Genomic DNA, 19,993 nt, shown 5'->3' with positions numbered 1-19,993 from the left:
TCTTGAACTCCCATCTCCCTGGGGTCATGGTCCCTGAGGGCCTGACCGACAAGCCTCTTGAGCTTGTCAAAGTCGGCTTTCCTGAAGTCAAGGACTTCTGTGTTGCTGACTGATTTGCCAGCTTTACGGCGGATGGTGAAGGTGATCAGCTCGTGGTCGCTGTCACCCAGCTTCCCATCGATCGCTAGGTCACCGATTAGTGGGAGCAGGGGTGAAGAGAACCATAAACAGAGTGAACAAAAGTTAAGGAGTTGTAAATGGGGAGAGGGAGTTGTTTACAACCCTCAGTGGAGTTTTTTTCTGGGGAGAGGTTTAGTGTGGTGCAGAGGCAGGGGAGTAGAGTGTGTGTTGGCATTGTTCCAGCATTTGGGGGAGGGATTATCCAGCTCCTCTCAGCAACAGAGGATCACATTGAGGAACTCAGGGTGGTATGACTAGACTAGATTTATTTGCAAACTTCTTGACTAATGAGGTGCAAAATGCTCAGGGACATGGGCTGGATGCCTCAGGTCCACATTTGAGAAAATAGGGGAAGTCACAGTGTGAGTTGACCAGTGTTGAGAGAATGGCTGAGGAACAGGCTCCATGAGCCACATGCTTTGTTTAGGCACGTGCTTTGTTCAGCCAGGGTGGAAGCATAACAACACCTCCCACCACCTGTTCTCCATGCACTGGGGCAGTCTCTTTGGGTGCATGAGTCATGATGGGCTGGTCAGCCTCTGAATAGCAGTTAGAGGAAAGGGACCAGAATGCCCTTGGCCGCAAAAAAGGAAGCAGCATTTCTGGGCATGTGGCTTCCCCCTGATCCAGGGGATCCAGGTCCATCCAAGTGCTCCAAGCCTACCTGCGACATGGAGAGTACAGTATCTGGGTCTATGTTCTCTGATTCCATCATCATGCTGTCAGAGCTGTCCCCCATCTCCTACCCCTTGGTTCCCATGGCCCTGCCAGTCAGAAAGACCTTGAGGGAACTGAGACCCAGCAACAGTTGCAACCCACCTCCTGGTCCTACTGTGTACCCTGTCCTCCTGGTTCTCCTTTGTCCCCAGGGAGCTGCTCCTATGGGCCCAGTCCCCGTATCTCCCTTGGGCCCTCCTACCATTAATTACAGGTACAAAACCAACATGGGAAAAACATCAATGGTTACAAATAGGCAATGGATAAATTGTATTCAGAAATCAGAGAAAGATTTCTATCAGAAGACTGGAATTTTGGAGTGGTCTTCCAAGCAAATTGGTAGAGGCAAAAGAACATAAATCACATTTAGACTGAACAAGGTAAATTTATGAAAGGGATAGTATGTGCTAACCAATGTGTGTGATATGTGGATTCATGTATTTGCACTCCCCAGGTATAGATATAGCTATTTTGTATTTTGAAAAGTGCCTCATAATCCTATGCTTCAGAGCTTTTGGATGGTTGCCAGGAGGGGTTGGGAAGGAATTTTTTTCTCCTGAATTAATTATGCTAGTTCTTGGGGTTGTTTTTCCCCTTCCTCTGAAGGGGAGGGATGCTGACTCCAGATAAGACTGGGTGTTTCTGACTGGGGTGAAGCAGTGATCCTGCCAGGACTTAAAAAGAAATCTTTGCTAATAGGTTGTGTTTCTTCTGGTTTTATTTTATTTATTTATTTTGGGGGGGTAGAGCATACAAGGGGGATTGCCTTCAATCATAGCCTGAGGCACTGTCTTTAGGATTGTTTGAGCATAACTCACCAACTATTTCCCTGGTACCTTGGTTTTACCTTTGGCATGTTATAGAGTACTTTGGTGTTTCAGGTACTGTGCCTTGAAGTTATGTGTGAGGGTTTGAAGTGGAGATTTCCATAGGAAAATGACTGCCTACAAAAACAGGGGACCAGATCAGTGGCCTAAAAATCCCTTCCAGTCTCCTGATTCTCTGTTCACAATGAATAGAAGAACCAGCCACACCATGGAACTGTACCTCTTAATCCACCAGATCACTGATGGGCTTCTAAACAAGGTATCTTAAAATAATAGCATAACCAATCCTTGGGAAGTATTCATTATTATCTGGTGGGGGAAGGTTGGGCCTCTTGCTTTCATGTTGTTTTTACTGAAGAAATGATGTGAAATAAGAACAGAGAAAACTGGATTTGATTTTGCAAAATGTTAGGTTAAATGACAAAATATAACCTAATATTTGCAAATCATTCTAATCAGGATACAGATGCACTGACAAAGTTGTGTTGGACAATGTGACATGACCCAAACTTCCAGGACAGTTGTGGCACCCCTAGATGTCCCACCTGTCCTGGTTTGCTCTCCAGCCTCCCCCTAACTACCTATCTCTTTCCTGCCACACCTTGCTGTTAGGGTAATTGCATGGACAAGGCTTTTTCCAGAGGCTGAAGGAGCTTTCATAGGGCCTTCCCATTTGGCTCAGTCCTTGAGGCTTCCTAGCAAGGTCCCCCTTCCTCTGCTGCAGCCTACCCATCCTTGGACCCTCACCAGACTCAAAACACCTGGTATCTTCTAGACACCCGCATAGCCACAACCCAATCAGCAAAACCCAAAAAGGAATCAACTACCTAACATAAAACTCCTTATCTCTCAGATGCTTCCTGCAGAGCTTCTTTATTTTCTGAAGGTCTCCGTCAGTCTGAGACTCCGGTCCCAGTCCCAGAATCAGGCTTACATGGCTCCTTCCTGGCCTCTTTTCCAGTCATTAGACCCAGCTCACTGTCAACAGGGCTCAGGTATTGCTGAATCTCTAATCAGCAGCCCAGCATTCTGCTGCCTGCAGCCTGGTCCTTGCAGTGCGTTTAACTGGGCTATTCACACCTCCTGGCCCCTGCAGCTGCATTTTCTTTGCTGGCTCTAATCCTATTCTCCTCTGTTGTCTCCAGTACCAGAGTTAGGGAGATTCCTAAACTAGAAACGCAAGAGGTTAGAATAATAGCAAATTAGGGTTGGAAGGAACCTCAGGAGGTCATCTAATATAACCCCATGCTCAACGCAGGACCATCCCCACTAGATCATCCAAGCCAAAGTTTTGTCTAGCCTGGTTTTCAAAACTTCCAAGGATGGAGATTCTACCACCTCTCCTGGTAACCTGTTCCAGTGTTGTACTATCTTTCTAGTGATAATTTTTTTCTGTAAATGAAACTTATCTCTATCCTGCAATAGTATATTTCCACAGTTTTACATGCAACATCTAAGTCCTGATATTCACCATTTCTACTAGACCACTCTTGTGACTCTCTGCAGAAGTCAGCATTAATAATCTACTGGCAGGATGATAAGATCATAATAAACAGATTGTCTTTTAGTTATATGTTTGTACATACAATGCTTAGTATATTAGGACTAAGGCAATACAGTATATTAGGACTGTATTACAATACAGACAACAGCAGTGATCTTGTAAATCAGTATTGAATCCCTGGGTGGAAACAATCCCTGAGTGGGAACAAAAAGGGGGAAACGAAACAAGGTTCTGGTGAATTACAAAGAATAAACTATAATCGTGAACAGCACCTGCTTATTACTTCTTTGTTAGACTAATTTGAACAATGAAAATTAAAAGAAAATCATAGTTGGCAGCAAAACTATTAAAACTGACATTTTCACTTTGTTAACTAGATTCTAAGACTTCTTTTCCATGTCAGAAATTGTCAATTTTTACCAGTTCACTACTACTTTCCATGATTTCTTAAGATTCCTAGGACTACGTTTCAATTTCTTCAGTCATTTTTATCTTCCCAAGTGCTATATTTAGCACGGTTTTTCATGATGATTGGAAGCCAGCCTATTTTTGCACTCTATCAAGCCCGTAAATATTTAGATAACAGCAACTGCTTTTTAAATAGTACACACAAGACTTGGTATCATTCAAACAACCAGAAATTCTCAACAACCTATTCTGAACACTTGTCACACAGCAGCTGCTCTTTCTTTATTGCATGGGCATGGCACATCAATATATTATTATGCATTGAGGTAAAGTCTACTTGAAATGGTAGAGTGCAACTGCTGCTCTTCATTAAGCTCACTTTGCAGAACTAAAAAATAGCAGCCTTCACCCCAAATACAAGCATGTCACTTCCCAAAACAATGGCACATGGATGATGGGGATTTCACTGGCTATTTTTCTGTGAAAGTTCTGTGCATCTAGAAAAGAAACAACAGAAAGAGAGGAGATGCAGCAAGGAAACCATAGACACAGCCTAAGGACAGGGAACATGACCTTGAGAGAGGCTTAAACCAAGATCTCTAAAAGGAGCTTAAAGCTGCAAGCAAAAAAAAGTTTCTTTTTATTTGATAACTGCTGTCTTCAGGGACACTGAAGTTTATAAATTGTTTGTAAATAAGCAGCATTACATCAAAGAAACACTGACTCCATCTTCAATGACTTTTTCTAACAGAGACCCTGAATTCTGCTAACTGCATGGGTCAATAAAGGTGTAACAATATGTTTCATCAGTCCTGAAAATGAGACTTAATCACAAGGCTCCTAAAATTCCCTCCTCTGGAACTTCCCTCATCAATAAAAAAACAATATTTTTGGCCTCTGGCAGATATTACACTTAAGGTATCACCAATCAGTTAATCATATCTTAAGTTGTTACCTGGCCACAGATTCAATCAATTAATGGTGTGATAAAGCAAGGAATAAACCACAAAATTATTACACAAAAAATGTGTAATAACATTGTGGCTAGGTTTTATCACGCCATTAACTGAATGTGCAGCCAGGCCAGGGGGGCTCCCAGCCATGGTAGTGCACCACGTACTCCTGCAGCGGGGAGCCCCATCTGATGATCTAGGCTCCCAGCCCTGAGGGGACACCATGCACTCCCGTGGCTGGAGATCAGCTAACTTGCAGGTGCAGGTACAGCCTGGATCATGGTCTGAGGCCCCCCCTGCACTGACAATAAGGCATGAAGGTATCTGATGCTCAATCCCATAATCATGCCTCCTTCGTGCACGTTCGGCATGGCAGTAAGCATATTTGTGGGGATCCCACACTGGATCCCCTAACACGTTTATTTGTACATCTGCCAAGGGCCTTTAAGTGCTTCAGTGTAGATGACAATAAAATTAACCTGATTTCATAGCAAATAATACCCCCATTTCAAAGAGGATTTTATTATAAGTGGAATGGCAGGCTATAGAGATGTATTGTTACATTAAAAATGTATCTGTTCAAAAGAGGGAAATGTCACACTTTTGAAGAAGAATTATAGATGCATGACATCTTTCATCCAATGATCTCAAAGCACCGCACAAACATTAATAATAGATAGGAGGAGAAAGTTATATCACACAGGGTTTACTGAATCTTAAATTCATAAGCAGAATTCTCTACTGGCCTTCTGCATATTTTATCCTTTGTACAATTCTATTTTTTAAGAAATTTGTTACCAAGGGGAGAGAAGGGAAATTAGATTCTTTTTCAATTCACCATTTGATTTTAGGGCAGTTAGATAATAGTTCACAAAATAATTTTAACCTTACAAATGATTTGGCTAATCAGTAACTAGAGACTTTAGCTCTTTTGCATGTTACTGTTATCATCACTTCTGCACTGGATTAACAGAACATGTTCTAAGGCTGCTCTGACTCTTCAGAAGTAGGAGCTGTATAAGGTGGGCCACTATCAACAAGCAACTCCAATATATTTGTGAACCATTTTAGTTCTAGGTACCATACATGTTGCTAATGAACTTTTCAGCATGACATGGTGCTTACCCAGGTACTTTAAAAAAACACCTCAACGCCATTTTCAATTCAATCAGCTGAAGTGCACTTAAATTTGGCACTGACATTAGAACTTACCTTCCTTGACTAAATAATGAAGGTGGTTCAGTAGAGTGCTCTGTAATTATTATGGTCTAGTCCTTGTTCTGCTATATTGGAAAGTACTATATAAGACATTCAAACTACATAATTATTATGTTTTTAATTAAAGAATTAGTTTGTTGCAGTGCTACTATGCCTTTAACATATTACCTGCAAGTGATGTTACAGACATATAATTTTAATTCCATGTATGTAAGCACACACATATAGTAGTCACACTCAAAAAGGATTCTCTCATTTTGAGAGTTATCATCCATCTAGTGAGCACTCTAAATTTTAAATATAGGGGTACTCATAAAAGTTTTAAACTGTGAAAAAAGTTTTAAACTGTGACCTCCGTAGATTATAGAGGATCTCCCCCCTACCTGCATTGCCACACCCATACTTGCTAATTGTTTCAGCTGAACCCAAACTGCATTTCTTGTAGTATAGTAACAAGAAAAAAGTATTAACTTAAAAAAAACAGTACTGAAAAGATATGCAAGGTAGCCAGTTGCTCAATGCAAATTATTACCAACTCCTCACCCTTCTAGTGGCTAGTTCTACTACAGCAGCTTCCCTAGGACCATCAATCCTGGGCCAGAGTGCAACTAATATCAGTGTAAACAAGTCATGTCAATTACATCGGTGTTAACATATCGGGGCCCTTTAATACTAATCTAGACCAAGGAAAATAGTTTGTACCTATGCCTAAATGCAGTTATTTTTCCAAACAAGCAATACTAAATAGCTAAACCATTTTACATATCTCCAGAGAAGAGATAGTCCTTGCAAATGTACTTGACACTGAATAAATTATTTTTCCACTAAAAGTGAAGAGATGTTAGAACTTTATTTTTTCCATTTATCAAAACCCAAGATATTACTTGATTTGTTAATTAAAATAATTTAGTTTATATTTTATGGTAGTCATTAATATCTTTCAGACCCATTTCACTAATCAGAAAATGTAGTTAAATGCAAACCTGATGCTATGCAAATAATTCTGAAGGCTTTATTGATATTTTTTAATAGTAATTGTGACTCAAGAAGATTTTTCATTGAAGGAAATAAAAGAAAGGAAGAAAAACTGTCATTCTCTATTCTGAAATGGGGAGTTATTGTCTTTTGACCTGACTGATGTTATTTCTTAGTGAACAGTAAATAATCTTCGATATTTCCAAAAGGAACATGTCAGGACAATTTGAAATATTTTTCCCTTCTTATATGTCCTCCTCTATGGATTGCATAAATTAACATAATATATTAGAACTACTTGAAGGTTTGGAGCTACTGGTTTTGATTCCCCTTCGTCCCATTCTGGAGGGTCCTCCTGCAAACTGCAGTAAATTATGGAGTTTTAATAGAAACCCCATAATTTAGGTTATTAGACCACTGCTGTTACAAGGCTGAACTTAACTGCCTCCCTTGACATCTGGAAGCACTGCATATATTTAAAAAAAAGAAAAGGAAAGGAAAAAAAACAGAGCAAAATCTCCTCTAGAATTTATAACTTATCAGGTTTGACATTGCATTCTGCTTATAATTTCAATGGTTTTACCAAATATCAAGGCTGATGCAGTTCTACATGTGCCAGACTGATGGAGTCTTGGGAAAGAAGTTAATTGCTGATAATATGCCGATCACTTGAGACTCAGAGTGGGATAGTTTTTAAAAAGATGGCCTCTGACTAGCTGAACACAGTCAAAATGGCATATAAGCAGAAGCTCAATTCCTGCAAAGGGTCTAGCAGCAAAGATTTATACTGTAGAGAATCTAACTGAAATCATTGATACCACCCCACAGACCAAAAGATCTATGTTGGTAAATCATTCTGCAACATACAAATTATAGTTTTGCAATAAAACATACTAAGCATACCCAGGGGTCCAGGTTTTCTGTTCGCCATGGAAAAATGTGGTAAAACCCAAATTTTCTCATTGTAAGGAAAAAAACCTAGATTTTCTCTTTCAAAGTAGAAAAACACAGGAAGTGGTGGGTTTCTCCTTCTAAACTGGCATAGTTACAGACTGCAAGGGGGAGGGGGAGGGGGAATGGGAGGAGGGCAGTCAGGCAGGGGATGCCACGTGCCTGTGCATATGTACACAGGCACCTGGCCACCAGGCAGCCTGAAGAGTAGGTTCCCTCAGGTAAATCTGGTGGGGGGAAGGGAGTTGAGGCTGCCATAGTGAGGGAGGGAGGGAGGGAAGGATTTGGGCAGGGCTGGGGCTGCTACCCAGCCCAGATGGTGCATGGAGCTTGGGGCCCAGGGCCAAGTACAGCTGCAGGACCTGAACAGGAGTAGGATGGGGCTGCAGGTTGCTCATCTTGGGGGGTGTTGCTGGCTCCCCACTGCTACACACACTCCCAGAGAGGAGTGAGGGACATGTGCCCCCAAGATTTGTGCATAGGGTGGGTATGGGCTGCTCACTGAGGGCTTGGGGTCCCTGCCCTGCTGCCCTCCCCCCCCGCCCCCGGGCCCCCAGAGCCCAGCAGACAGGACCCGACATGGCAGAGAAAGGCAAGGCGGGGAGGCTCGTGTTGCTGCTAGGTGTCCTGTGCTGTTAGTGAGGCACCCCCTACCCACCCAGCAGCAATGAGGGGCAAAACTCTGTGCCACCACCCCTGCTGCTGCCAGACAGGCAGGGACACTTCACCATGGCAGCATGGAGCTCTTAGTGGTGGCACAAGCCTTCCCAGCCCACCATGCTCTGCCTTGCCATGCTGGCTCCCACCCACTAGGTGACAGAGATGCTGGGGGGAGGGCAACAAGGTGGGGAGCCTGTGCCCACAGCAGGCAGCCTGCTCCCACTCCCCCATGGGCTCTGCTTCAGCTGTGCCACTTTTGGGGTAGTGGGAGCCAGGCTCCATACTCTGCTCTGCTGCAACAGCCATTGCCTCCCATGGGTGGCAGTCAGGGCTTGGGTGCTGCTGTGGGGGGCAGGGGTTTGTGGACCTGGGTCCTTGGCCCTATAGCCCTGGCAGCTGGGGGCCCCATCCAGCATGGCCGATGGGGTATAGCGGATCACGGGTGGGGAGTGAAGGGCACCAGCGGGGCTGGGGGGCTGTGGCTTGGGAGTGATGAGCAATGACATGGACAGGGTACTGGCATATCAGGGCTACTCAAAGCCACAAAACAGTTGGGGGGTGGGGCAGCTGCAGCTGAACCTGCATCCTGGTGAGTGAAAGGGGCAAAGGGAGATCTGATTTTCCATGATAAACTGAAAATCAAATGCCAAAATGTATAGGTATTTAGAATTTATTTTATTATAGTAATTGAGGCACTGGTTGGCTTCCAAATAGTTTTAAAATTTGAAATATATCAATAAAACATTGTGTTCAATGGATACCTATATATATAGTGGTGTTTCATTTTAATTGCAGAAAACATGGGTTTTGGGGTTTTTCATCAAAGAATTTGCTATTTTAATCAGAGAATTTGCAATCTTTAAACACAGAGAATCAGGATCTGTGATCATATCAATAAAATATTAACTGAAAAAAATAGTTGTAAAACTGAAACAAATAACCTGCTTCATTTCACCATCAACCTGAAAGGCAATTCTTATACAAATCAAATTAAATTTCATATGAGTGTTTTGCTTCTTTATTTAAAAAAGAAAAACAATAAAAATTTCCCCACATATTTCGATGTGCTTTTCACCTCAAATAAGGGAACCTCATAGAATTTACAAAAAGTTTTTTTTTTAAACTACTAAATAGCATCAGTCTTATGCGAAACTGGGCATATCTACATGTAAAACTATGCAACTGAATAAACCAAAGAGCAAATTGCTCTGCAGTAAACTGCTCCCAGGTTCAGCATCTACATGTGTGCCCACGACAGCAGCAAATTGATCTGGGAAGAAGCAGCTCAGGCCAGGGCTGCTCCTGTCCTGTTGTCCTCCCCTGCAGCAGCCAGGGGGTCTCCAGGCTCCAGTCACATCTGCTGGGGTGCCAGCCCCAGGGTGAGGGGGAACAGGTGTCAGCCCTAGGCTTTGGCTGGTGGGAATAGTGTGGCCTGGGTTCTGGGTTGCAGCCCTGACCTGGCAGGGTGTACAGGGGCTCAGGCCTAGGCAGCAGGTGGCTGCATCAGTCACCAGAGGAGCTGGCTGGACCATGATGCTCCTGAAGCTGCTGAGCCATGTGGCTAGGCAGCAGGCATGAGTGTGGCCCCTGGCTGGTTGGGCTGGCCAGGCACAATTTACTCCCAGGTCAAAGTCTACATGTACATTGATGCATAGTAAATAACTTTGCAGTAGGATAGCACTTGTATTTACAAGTACTACCCTGCTGCAGAGTTTATTAGCTGCCTGCAGCCTAATAGCATTGCATATGTAGACATGATATGTTTATTGTGGAGCCAATTAGGCAACAGTAAATTAGACAGTAAATGTCTTGTGTAGACTCACCCACTTATAGTAAATGTGTTGCCTCACCTTCTGGCTTCTCCAGGTGGGCTTTTGCTCTCTCAGGAGCTCCTCATCCAGTTCACACAGATCAAACAGAATCTTTAAACAGAAGAAACAAGCAAACATACCCTGTCTTCCAATCCCAGACACTCAGAGGTTTCTTGCCCTACCACTTGCCTCTGGCTCACAACGGTTCCCACATAGTTGACTGTCTACTGCTCTCCTCTGTGGGGTTTTTAAGCTCCCAGTGAGCCACTCTCTTACAGGCAGCCTCCTCACATCTGCAGCTATTCAACAGAGCTGACTTACCCCTCTTACAGGGATAGGTCACCTGGTTACAGAAATATACATGTATAAAATGGTGGTTATTGTTGGGTCATATCCCAGATTTATCCCTAATTTGTGCATAATCCCATATTTACCTCTAGTTTGTGCATGAATGGTGATACTCTTTTCTAATTCAGTCTACCATGGCACGCAGTTCATTTAGAGGAACATGGGAAAATTAAACCAAATGTACAGGAACTGGATTTTATCCAAGATGCTAGTGCTATTGCCTCTATCTTTGTAAAGTGTCATGGAATTTTTAATGACCTCAAGCAGTCAGAACTTCATCCCATTTGAAAAACAGCATAGTAACATAGATTAACCTGAATTATGGCACCCAAGTGTATGTTTATGAATGGTTCAAACAGGAGAAAGGCATCTGCCTTGCAGCTAAACTAAGGTAACTTGGTTAGGTATTTTTCCATTTGAGTAAAACTGATTCAATTACAGTACTAACTGCCTGAGATAACTCCCTGCAGTATATAATTTCTAGCAGCCATATTATAGGATTTTACTATATTCTTACAGATGCAGCCATTTAATTGTTCAAACCCCCTAGAAGATATGGGCCGTTTCCTAATGGAGCTTGAGGTATTGATTTAGTCACTGAAATTTTGTGTAAAAGTAACAGAACAGAACAATTAACATTATATTCAATTTCATAAGTAAGGCTCCAGCCAAACTGAGTGAATCACAAAACTATTCACAGTAACTTCTGCTCTCTACCTGTGTTTAGAGAAACAGAAAGGCTGTTTTATGAAGCAGAAGATATTCCAAGAAAATCAAATTTACAAAAAAATACACAGAATGACATAAATGGATACCCTGTAGTAAATGTTATCATTTTGAACAGAATGTTTCTTGTGCAATGTATTATGTGTATGAACTGTTAATTCTGCCTCCATTCCAGCCAGCTGGGGAAATAATTAAACAGCTTGCTTTAAAAATATATGTAAAATGTACTAAAACATAATAAATAACAACAACACTTTCTACTTCCACAGCATTTTCTTGTCAATTATGATGATGATGATGATAATAATCTCAAAGCACTTTACAACCATTAACTAACTAAACCTAAATACACCCCTGTGAGGGAACTTAATTGCTATTATATTCCTTGTATATATGGACGAATAGGCACAGATTGGTTAACTGTCCAAAACTACAGAATAAGTTAGTGACTTGCTAGAATTATTACTTTGGATCCCTGCCTCCCTATTCTTTTCTCTAATCACAGGAATGAAATATGCTAGTGAAAGGGCATAAGTGATATTGCTTACCTCCAAAGGGGTACACCACAATGAAATTTCCACAAGGTTTTCTGTATGAATTCAGGAATGGTGATTGCAAAATGAATCCTGATATAATCAGGAACAAAGTGGGAGGGAGGGTGTGAGTCACTGGGTTTCTCGGTTTTCTTTCATGGGGGTCTCTCAAGGGCAGTAGATCAGACCATGGTATGAAAGTAGAATTACATCGGCACTGATGACCAGGGAAGCAATTGGCATGAAGGGTAGAGAGTGCCCTAGACCTAGTTCTTTTCACTCTATCTCTAGTTCTTTGAAATCAATAATAATATCTCCCAGCTCTTAAATACCTTTTCATCACTAGGTCTCAAATTACTTTACAAAGGACTAAAATATTTTAATCCAATTTTATACATAAGGAAAGTAAGTCAGAGAAGTAAACGTCCTATCAAAAGTGTCCTAGAAAGCTAGTTGGCAGTCTAACCACAGCAATTTATAGCAGGGCTCCATGCACCCATAAGTAGACTACTGCTGGTACTGAGCTAGCTCATTTTAAGCTAGCTCAAGGGTCCATACTGCTCTTCAATATGCAATATAGAAATTGCACCTCCCACATCTCAGTCCAAAGTTTTTTTTTCTACTAACATAAGTGAATAAGGAGAGTAGTCTTATGCACTGATGTTTTGGGTTTTATATCTGCTGAAAAAGTTTGATATAAAAAAGAAATAAAATGTGTTTTACACAAAAATATTCCAAGCTAGAATGTTAACAGATGAAGTTCAAGTGACCCAGACTATAACAGCAGTTAACATCAATGGAAAATTCAAACCAGCAATCCTTAAAGATAACTAAAAGGGAAGGTGCGTGGAAGAGACTTTTTCTTCTAATTGTCAGCTACTATGAAAACAGCAAAACAGAAAAAAGACCAGAAGGGAAGAACTACTGGGTTCATTCCAGCTGCTTCTTAGGGCCTTGTTACACGTTGCAGTTTTTGCTGCTCAGAGGTTGATCAGTATTAGTGCTAGCTTGATTTTGTAGGACACATCACACCTTAGCACTAAAAGCTTTCTCTGACTGCATCTCACCTGCACAGCTGTGACTTGCCACTAGACAGTTGGCAAGCAGGGGCCTGATTAGGAACTACCACAGTGAGTTGCTACTACATAGCTGGTTAAGTCAGGACACGCGTCTATCCCTGCTCTAGGTTGTGATGTGAGAGAGATGGGATAATGGGGGGTGGGAACATGAGGCTGCAAAGCAGAGAGGCAATGGGATGGGGGTAGCAGAAATGAAATGTGAGACAGAAAGGAAATGGGGGTCAGAAAAGTGTGGCAAATGAAGTCAGTCAGTCACTAAAAGATAAAATAAAAGTAGTAAAAAAAAAAGAAATAAAAAAGAGGAAGTATATTAAAGAAGATGTCGTGTTTTAATCAATTGGGATTTGGGATTGGGGTGTGGGAGGTGATGGTCAGGCTGGGAGATGAGAGCAGTGAGGGAAGATGCTTTTGGGAGAGCTACTGTCCCTACTCTGAGAGGAATCCCAAGCTCATGGAGACCTGATCCAGCCCTCTACCTTGTCCCTACCCCTCCTGGATCCATCTTTGCCCTGCAACCTGGCTAGCTGGCATGAGCTCTGCAGACTGTTTGCATGGGGTAGCACCCCACAGGATAGGAAGGTTACACCCCCAGGGGCAGGAGAAGTTGGGTTGGTGCCACAAATGAATCCTGGGCAGTAGAGATCAGGGGGTGGAAAGTTTGTTTACATAAAACAGGAGGGTGAGGGAGGGGACACTTCATCCTGGGATGCTGAAGGACTGCAACTTGGGTGGTTCATTGGTGGGGAGTGGCCACACATCAGAGATAAACCTGCCCTGGAGTGGTATAACTTTAAGCTGCTTAAAGTGTGCCTAAAACTAGTTTTTGGTGTTAATGTGTATAGAATCCAGGAGTTAAGAACTCCAGGACCCATCTAAAATGAACGTGGAACAAGGCCCTTAAACTTTATCTGAATGCCATCTTCCTGACTCCTTTATCCTTATCTAATTTCTCTGCATCTATCTACCTTCAAGTTTCTCTCCTCCTCAAATTCCATTTGGTTTAAAACTGCTACACGTGGATTCAGCCTGCAAAATATGTCTGCTGCAGTTTTTTTTATTTCTTCATTTTCATTTAATTGATTTGGTAACTTCTTATATTTATTATTTTGCCTATGACATTCCCTGACCCTAAAATCCCATTACCCTTGCTCCCTCAACTAATATACAATTTCCCTTGTAAAAAAATTCAGACTGGCATTTTCAAAGATGTTTAAGGAATGAACATTCAAATCTTATTGCAGTTTATTGGGAGTTCAGCACCCTTAAATATTTTGGAAAAGCTCACTTTGAAATTCTAAAATGTAGGTCATACAGCCACAAGCATGAATAGGTCCATCTTTTTCAGCTGTCTTTAGAATAAAGAATAACAAGCTGATAATCAACTGTTTTTTTTCTGACTTCTATTGATTAAAGTATATCAGCTGCAGTGCTACTGTTTTATATGAATGACCTGATTTTTCCAAAGGAATTTTTATTTACAGGTTTGGTCATAAGGAATCAGATGTCCCCTATCATTTAGATCTGATAAAACAAGAAGTGGAGATATAAAACAAAATCTTTCTTAGAGGCTCATATCACCCACCCCCATAATAATATCTGTCAGAGTAGGCTCTAGAAAAGGGATAGTGGAAGAAAACTCACAGAAGTTTTTGTACCTACATGTTCCTGAAACAGTTATTCTTCTTTTCAGAGAGACAAGGTAGAAATTCATCCCTCAGCACTTCATGGCATGAACAATTCTGTCTGCAGCAACCACAGCTGCAAGCTCAGCTGATAGGTTTTGGGTATCATTAGACCAACAATTTGCTCTCAGTGGGTGTTCTTCCATTCATCTATTCTCTCAGCCAATTCCCAGCTGGACGTTATCTCTAATGAACCCTTTAAGGAGCAGGGATCTCATGCTACATTAGCTTTACATTGGTTGTCCAACAAGGCTTTGTATAGTCACATGCATAGGTCATCAGCAGATCCTCCTCATTAATGTGAGTCCAGGTGAGAGCAAGAATAGGGCTACCATTGAGAAAGCTTCATCCCATCCCACGTGTGGTAAGAGAAACGCGACAGAAAGGACCATCCATACTTTTGCAAAAGGGTTCCCTGTTCAGCTAAACCAGAATTTCTTTCTCACAGGCAATTTGAGAAAGGGGCGCTTGACCCTGGAAAATATTTGAGGGGGGCTTGACCCTTGAAAATATTTTTGAACTGTGAATGATTTTTGCTGCAATGATAAAACAGTTAGAATCCTTCCTCAAAATAACTCTCTGCTGATAATTCTACAGTACTTATCCTGTGAGAAATATCGTCTCCCGTGATGGCTCCTATAGATTTCCAGTCCTTTACTCTAGAATTCTACTCATTTCTTTACTATTTGCACCTATTTAGTTAAAAGAAAAATATATGTTTTCAAAATATTTTCCTGCCCAAACCAGTACCTTGCAATAAATATCTTTTCACTCAGTAAGTTTCAAAAATACATTCTCTTACATTTTCTGCACTGTTTTTCACTTATTAAAATGTGTACATTGTCAGTTGAACACCATATGTAAATTCAAAAATGTTTAATTTCTTTTATAACATACTAACACACTAATCATGTCTTACGTGTACCATCTCATCCTTCCCATTCCAATTAGTGAGTCAGTTTTGTGTTTCTGTCCTAGAATCATGTCTGAGTAGTCTGGTTTTTATAATATTCAGAGCATATGGATTTCATCTGAGTTGAGCCAGTTTTGTTTTCTTCTAGTTATTGCAGTATTCTTATGTGTTTTAGGAGACTGCCAAAAATTATCATAAAAGAGAGGTAGTTAACTGTATTGTCTGAAGTCAGGCAGGAGGCAGGCAGGATGGCAACTTAGGGTGTCTATACATGTGCTCCAGGGTGGAGGGTGAGCGTGCTTTAATTAGAGGGGCTGTGAGAGCTGCTCTAATTAAAACACCCACAGTATCACATATATGCAGCGTCCACGCTTCAACATGGTAGCTTGTTGAACAAGCTTTAGTTAAAACACCCCCACTGCCATTTTGAAATGTGGGAATGATGAATACATGTGATGCAGGGATTGCTGGAGTGCACTAACTAGCATGCTCCAGCACTCACAGTGGACTCAATTAACTGAGTCTGCTCCAACGCATGCTAATTAGCATGTGTAGCAGCAGAGTTCCATCATGTGTTTAGGTGCCCTTGTGCCCTTACAGACTAGCCAGTTGGGGGAGGTATGAGTTTTCAAGGTAGTATTTTTCAAATATAGTGCACCTCTGTATATAGAACATAGCTTGGTTTTGAAGGAAAACTGGAAGAAAAAGAAAGATCTTTCTTTGCTGTGAGTAGGGAGCCAAGCCTGCTGTTAGCCCCGTGCACCAGGCGGAGCCAATAGATTGACTGGGAGTACTAGACCCAGGGCCAAACACTGAACTGAGCCTGCTCACTGGCTCCAGAGCCATGTGCTGGGTTGGACTCAGTGTGCTGAGACTAGGAATGCATGCTAGGTCCTAGGCCACATGCCGAGTCCAACCCCATGCACTGTCTCCTGGGCTGCATGCTAGATCTCACCTCATATGCTGGCTCCAGTGCCATGCACCAGGTCCAACCTGTGGGGGAACAATGGCAGCATTAATTGCTGTGGCACCCTGAGGCTCAACAATTAGTGCTGCCACAACTCCCCCGATAACAAATTTTTGGATGCATGGTGATTAGTTTTTCTCGCATATAATGTGCACGCCAATTTTCCACACCTGGTCTGGGGGGAAAAGAACAGTGCTACATGTGAGAAAACATGGTACTTTGGCACATCCTAAGCATCTGAAAAAGCAGGTTGTTGCCTATGAAAGCTCGTGGCTTTCTGAACCACTTGTTCAATCAAGGGGATGGTTTATATTTATACCTCAGTTTACATCCAACAGTGTCAAACCTGTTCTTGTTGATTGACAAGCTTTGTTATCTCAGTTTTAAAGAAGGAGAAACTGAGACACAAGGCTGCTAAGCAACTTCCCCTTGGTCAACCGGAAAATTTACAACAGAGCCAGGAACAGAACTGAGGTTCAATGCTCTATTCAACAGACAGTTCTTCCTCCCAACATTATCTTAGTTTTTCATCAGTCAAGTAGAATACAAAGCATTAGGAATGTTCCCTTATTTCGAGCAGAAAAGTTGTAGAACATGTAATGAATTAAACTGAAAAGTAGTTTTTTCCCCACTCACTTGAATATAGAGAGGGAGCATTTACCAGTCTAAATTCTTCAGAGACATTTGCTGGAAAAGTAGGGTGCTTAATAATTTAATCCTGGAGCTTTATGCATTTGCAGTGTTTCTGTCTGTTATTGTTTTAATGACCACTTCAAGGTCTTGGTTTTCTGTGCACAGCATCACTAATTTCTGAAAATTAGATTCCAAGTAATTTCAAATTAAGCAATCAACAATAAAGACACCTGAAATCATCAGTAACTTGCAAAATAAATGTCAGACAAATTTTGGTAATTTCTGTTGTGAGAAAGTATTATTTTAAAGCAATAATCTAAAAGTGTACCTTGTTCTCATTTGTCCATTAAAATAAGAAAACGAAGTTTGGATAAATAATAAAAAAAAAGATGGATAGTATCATTAAAAACCAAGACATTTGGCAAACTTCTATCTTACATGCCATTCCTTCCCTTTGCTCATGTCTTCTTCATGTAAGAAATACAATAATAATATTAATTTGCAATACTTTAACTGAAAAAAAATGGTGCATATTCTTACATGGATATTTTGCAGTTTTCTGCTCTACTCAAAACCCAAGCAAATCAATTGTTCCTATTTGTGTTCTAACCTCAATTTATAATCCTTCACCTGCATGAACATTTCCTAGGTAGCTTTCAATCCCACAACAGCCTACAGAAGATCACTTTTGCCAGTTTTATCTCATTCCAAACTGCCTCCGCTTTACTAGCTAGTAGTCTATGACATTCCTTCCCTCAAGTATAACATATTCCTTTTCTCCCTTTACTATACCTCCTTTAGTTTTTTCAGCTTTCAGATAAATTCTGAAATATATTTAAAAAACATATCCTATCACTCCAGCTAACCTAATATCTCCTTGAAGAACAGAGACTACATTTTAAAAACGTTTGTATGTTCTTGTAATTTATTACTTCAGTTAGTTTCCTTATTAGGACAAGTCTCGGTTATGACAATTATATCATCATTCACATGAAAATACATAGGGGTAGGACTCTGCCATCTTCACCATTATGCTCTCTCCTTCTGCATAGAATACATTAAAGAATACTGCATATTTGAGAACAATTTTAACATCTCTCTCCTGACAGTATGAAATTATCTTCAAGGTTTGTGTGAGAAATTAGAAAATATTTCTGAAGTAAATTACTTCTGTACTGTGAGCAAAAGCACTTCTTGCATTCTTTCTAAAATGACAGCATTTTTCTCCAGATAAACAGATCATGTCCCTTTTTCAAGGAAAAAAAAAAAGGTAACAAGCTGTAATTCTTTACCCTCCGCACATCTTTGCCAAAGGTTTCACTGTAGCTAGTACCCAATATTTCAAATTGGACAAAGGGGTTGGAGCCGTCTTCTCTGAACTCCATAACACCAGTAAGCCCAGTTATATGACCCTAAGGAAACAAATGTTAGAGATTTTAGAATAGAATAGAACTTATTTTTATAAAGCACCTTTCATGCTCTAAGAACCCCTAAAGTGTTTTGCTAATGCTTGCTGTGAAATTGAATGTGGCAGCCATGATATGCTCTGCAATTGCTCACGCATAGCCTCAGACAAACGAAACTATCTTACTGAGAAAGGAAATAAAGATATAGCTATTGCATGTTTTGAAAAATGCCACTGGACCTTTTACCTGAACAAGGATTTCCAATAGAAAAGTAGAAAGGACCGTAGCTGAATCTGAAAACAAAAAAACTTTTGATTTCATTGAATATAGATCTAGATTCTGGGACAGAATATGAACCCATTAAATGTCTGGCCTAAAAGAAAGAGCACCACATATTAGGACAAGTGAGGCTTGATGACAAAAAATTGTTATTAAAACTCCTGTGTACAAGGCCTACTGGGCTTGATTCTCACCTCATATCTAATTAAAAGTGGTGGAAGTCAAACATATTCAACCTTGATTAAACTGAACAATGAACTAGAGTTGTCATTAGAGTAGGACAGAACATTTTCAACCAAATAAAACACAATCAAATATCTTCTTCTGCTGAAGTTGATTTTTTTTTTTTCATGGAGGCATGTGGGTTTTGAGAAAAGATTCTTCAGAAAAGATTTTTGGTTCAAAGCTCAGTGTGCATTTGAAAGAAAGAGTGAGAGAAATAACTGAGCATTTTATAGTGGTGTGAAATCTGAATCAAGCTCACCATAGCCAACACTGCATGATCTTTCTGTGTTTCCTGAAAGCCAATCTATTTTAGCTAACAAAAGGAACTTATCCCGTAACCGTGACCCACCCTGCTACTTACTTACATTGTTATTGTGAAATGACCAATCTATGCTAGTCATCTAATGACCGATACAGCTAGTCATCATTGTAACTTACACAAAGCACATACTTGATAACACCACTAGTTGAATGTACATCTTGATGGCAATTCAATTTTTTTTTATAATAACTGATGGGTAAATAATTTTAGAGAATCTAATTTCAAACAATACTTTTTTTTTTAATTGTACATTAAGGCTTATGATTAATCTTTTCTTACTTTCTTAATAGTCTCCAACATGGATCGACCTCCATTCCAAGGCTTGGTGGATTTTCTCATGCAGTTCAAGCTTGCCATGCTGTGCCACTTTCTGTCCTCCAGCTTTCTATGGAAGGCATTGGCCAGCATAAGCACACTGTCATACAGATAAAGATTAGAAACCTGTAAGCAATGAAAAGAGTTAAACAATTAGCATTCTTGAGGATTGCTTCAAAAAAAATAAACATGAGTGCCTATGAGGTATTGTTGGTGTCACTGGGCATAACCCTAGGTAACTCAGAGGGATGGAAGACCACGAGTGTCGATGAAGCCCCTCTGCTCTGGGCCCAGGCAAGCCAGGGCCCCCACCTTGCCCAACCTTTGTAACCCTTTCTTTGGCGCCTGTAATCTCCTGTCC

General features: G+C 40.9%; 1 protein-coding gene across 2 annotated transcripts in view; it reads right to left on the bottom strand.

The window, feature by feature from the left end:
• Nucleotides 1-19,993, bottom strand: part of GRID1 (glutamate ionotropic receptor delta type subunit 1) — a 1,072,773-nt gene that overhangs the window by 185,965 nt on the left and 866,815 nt on the right. For both annotated transcript variants that reach the window (XM_019555843.1, XM_019555842.1), the window contains exons 7-8: nucleotides 19,597-19,758; nucleotides 18,378-18,497 (exon numbers count right to left, since the gene is read on the bottom strand). In XM_019555843.1, the coding sequence (XP_019411388.1) occupies nucleotides 18,378-18,497; nucleotides 19,597-19,758 (282 nt within the window). The remainder of the gene's footprint in view (nucleotides 1-18,377; nucleotides 18,498-19,596; nucleotides 19,759-19,993) is intronic.

This window comes from Crocodylus porosus, unplaced genomic scaffold, assembly GCF_001723895.1.
Source record: "Crocodylus porosus isolate Cpor-Errol unplaced genomic scaffold, CroPor_comp1, whole genome shotgun sequence".
NCBI lineage: Eukaryota > Metazoa > Chordata > Crocodylia > Crocodylidae > Crocodylus > Crocodylus porosus.
The sequence above is the reverse complement of the archived record's forward strand: the minus strand, read 5'-3'. Positions and strand labels throughout refer to the sequence as shown.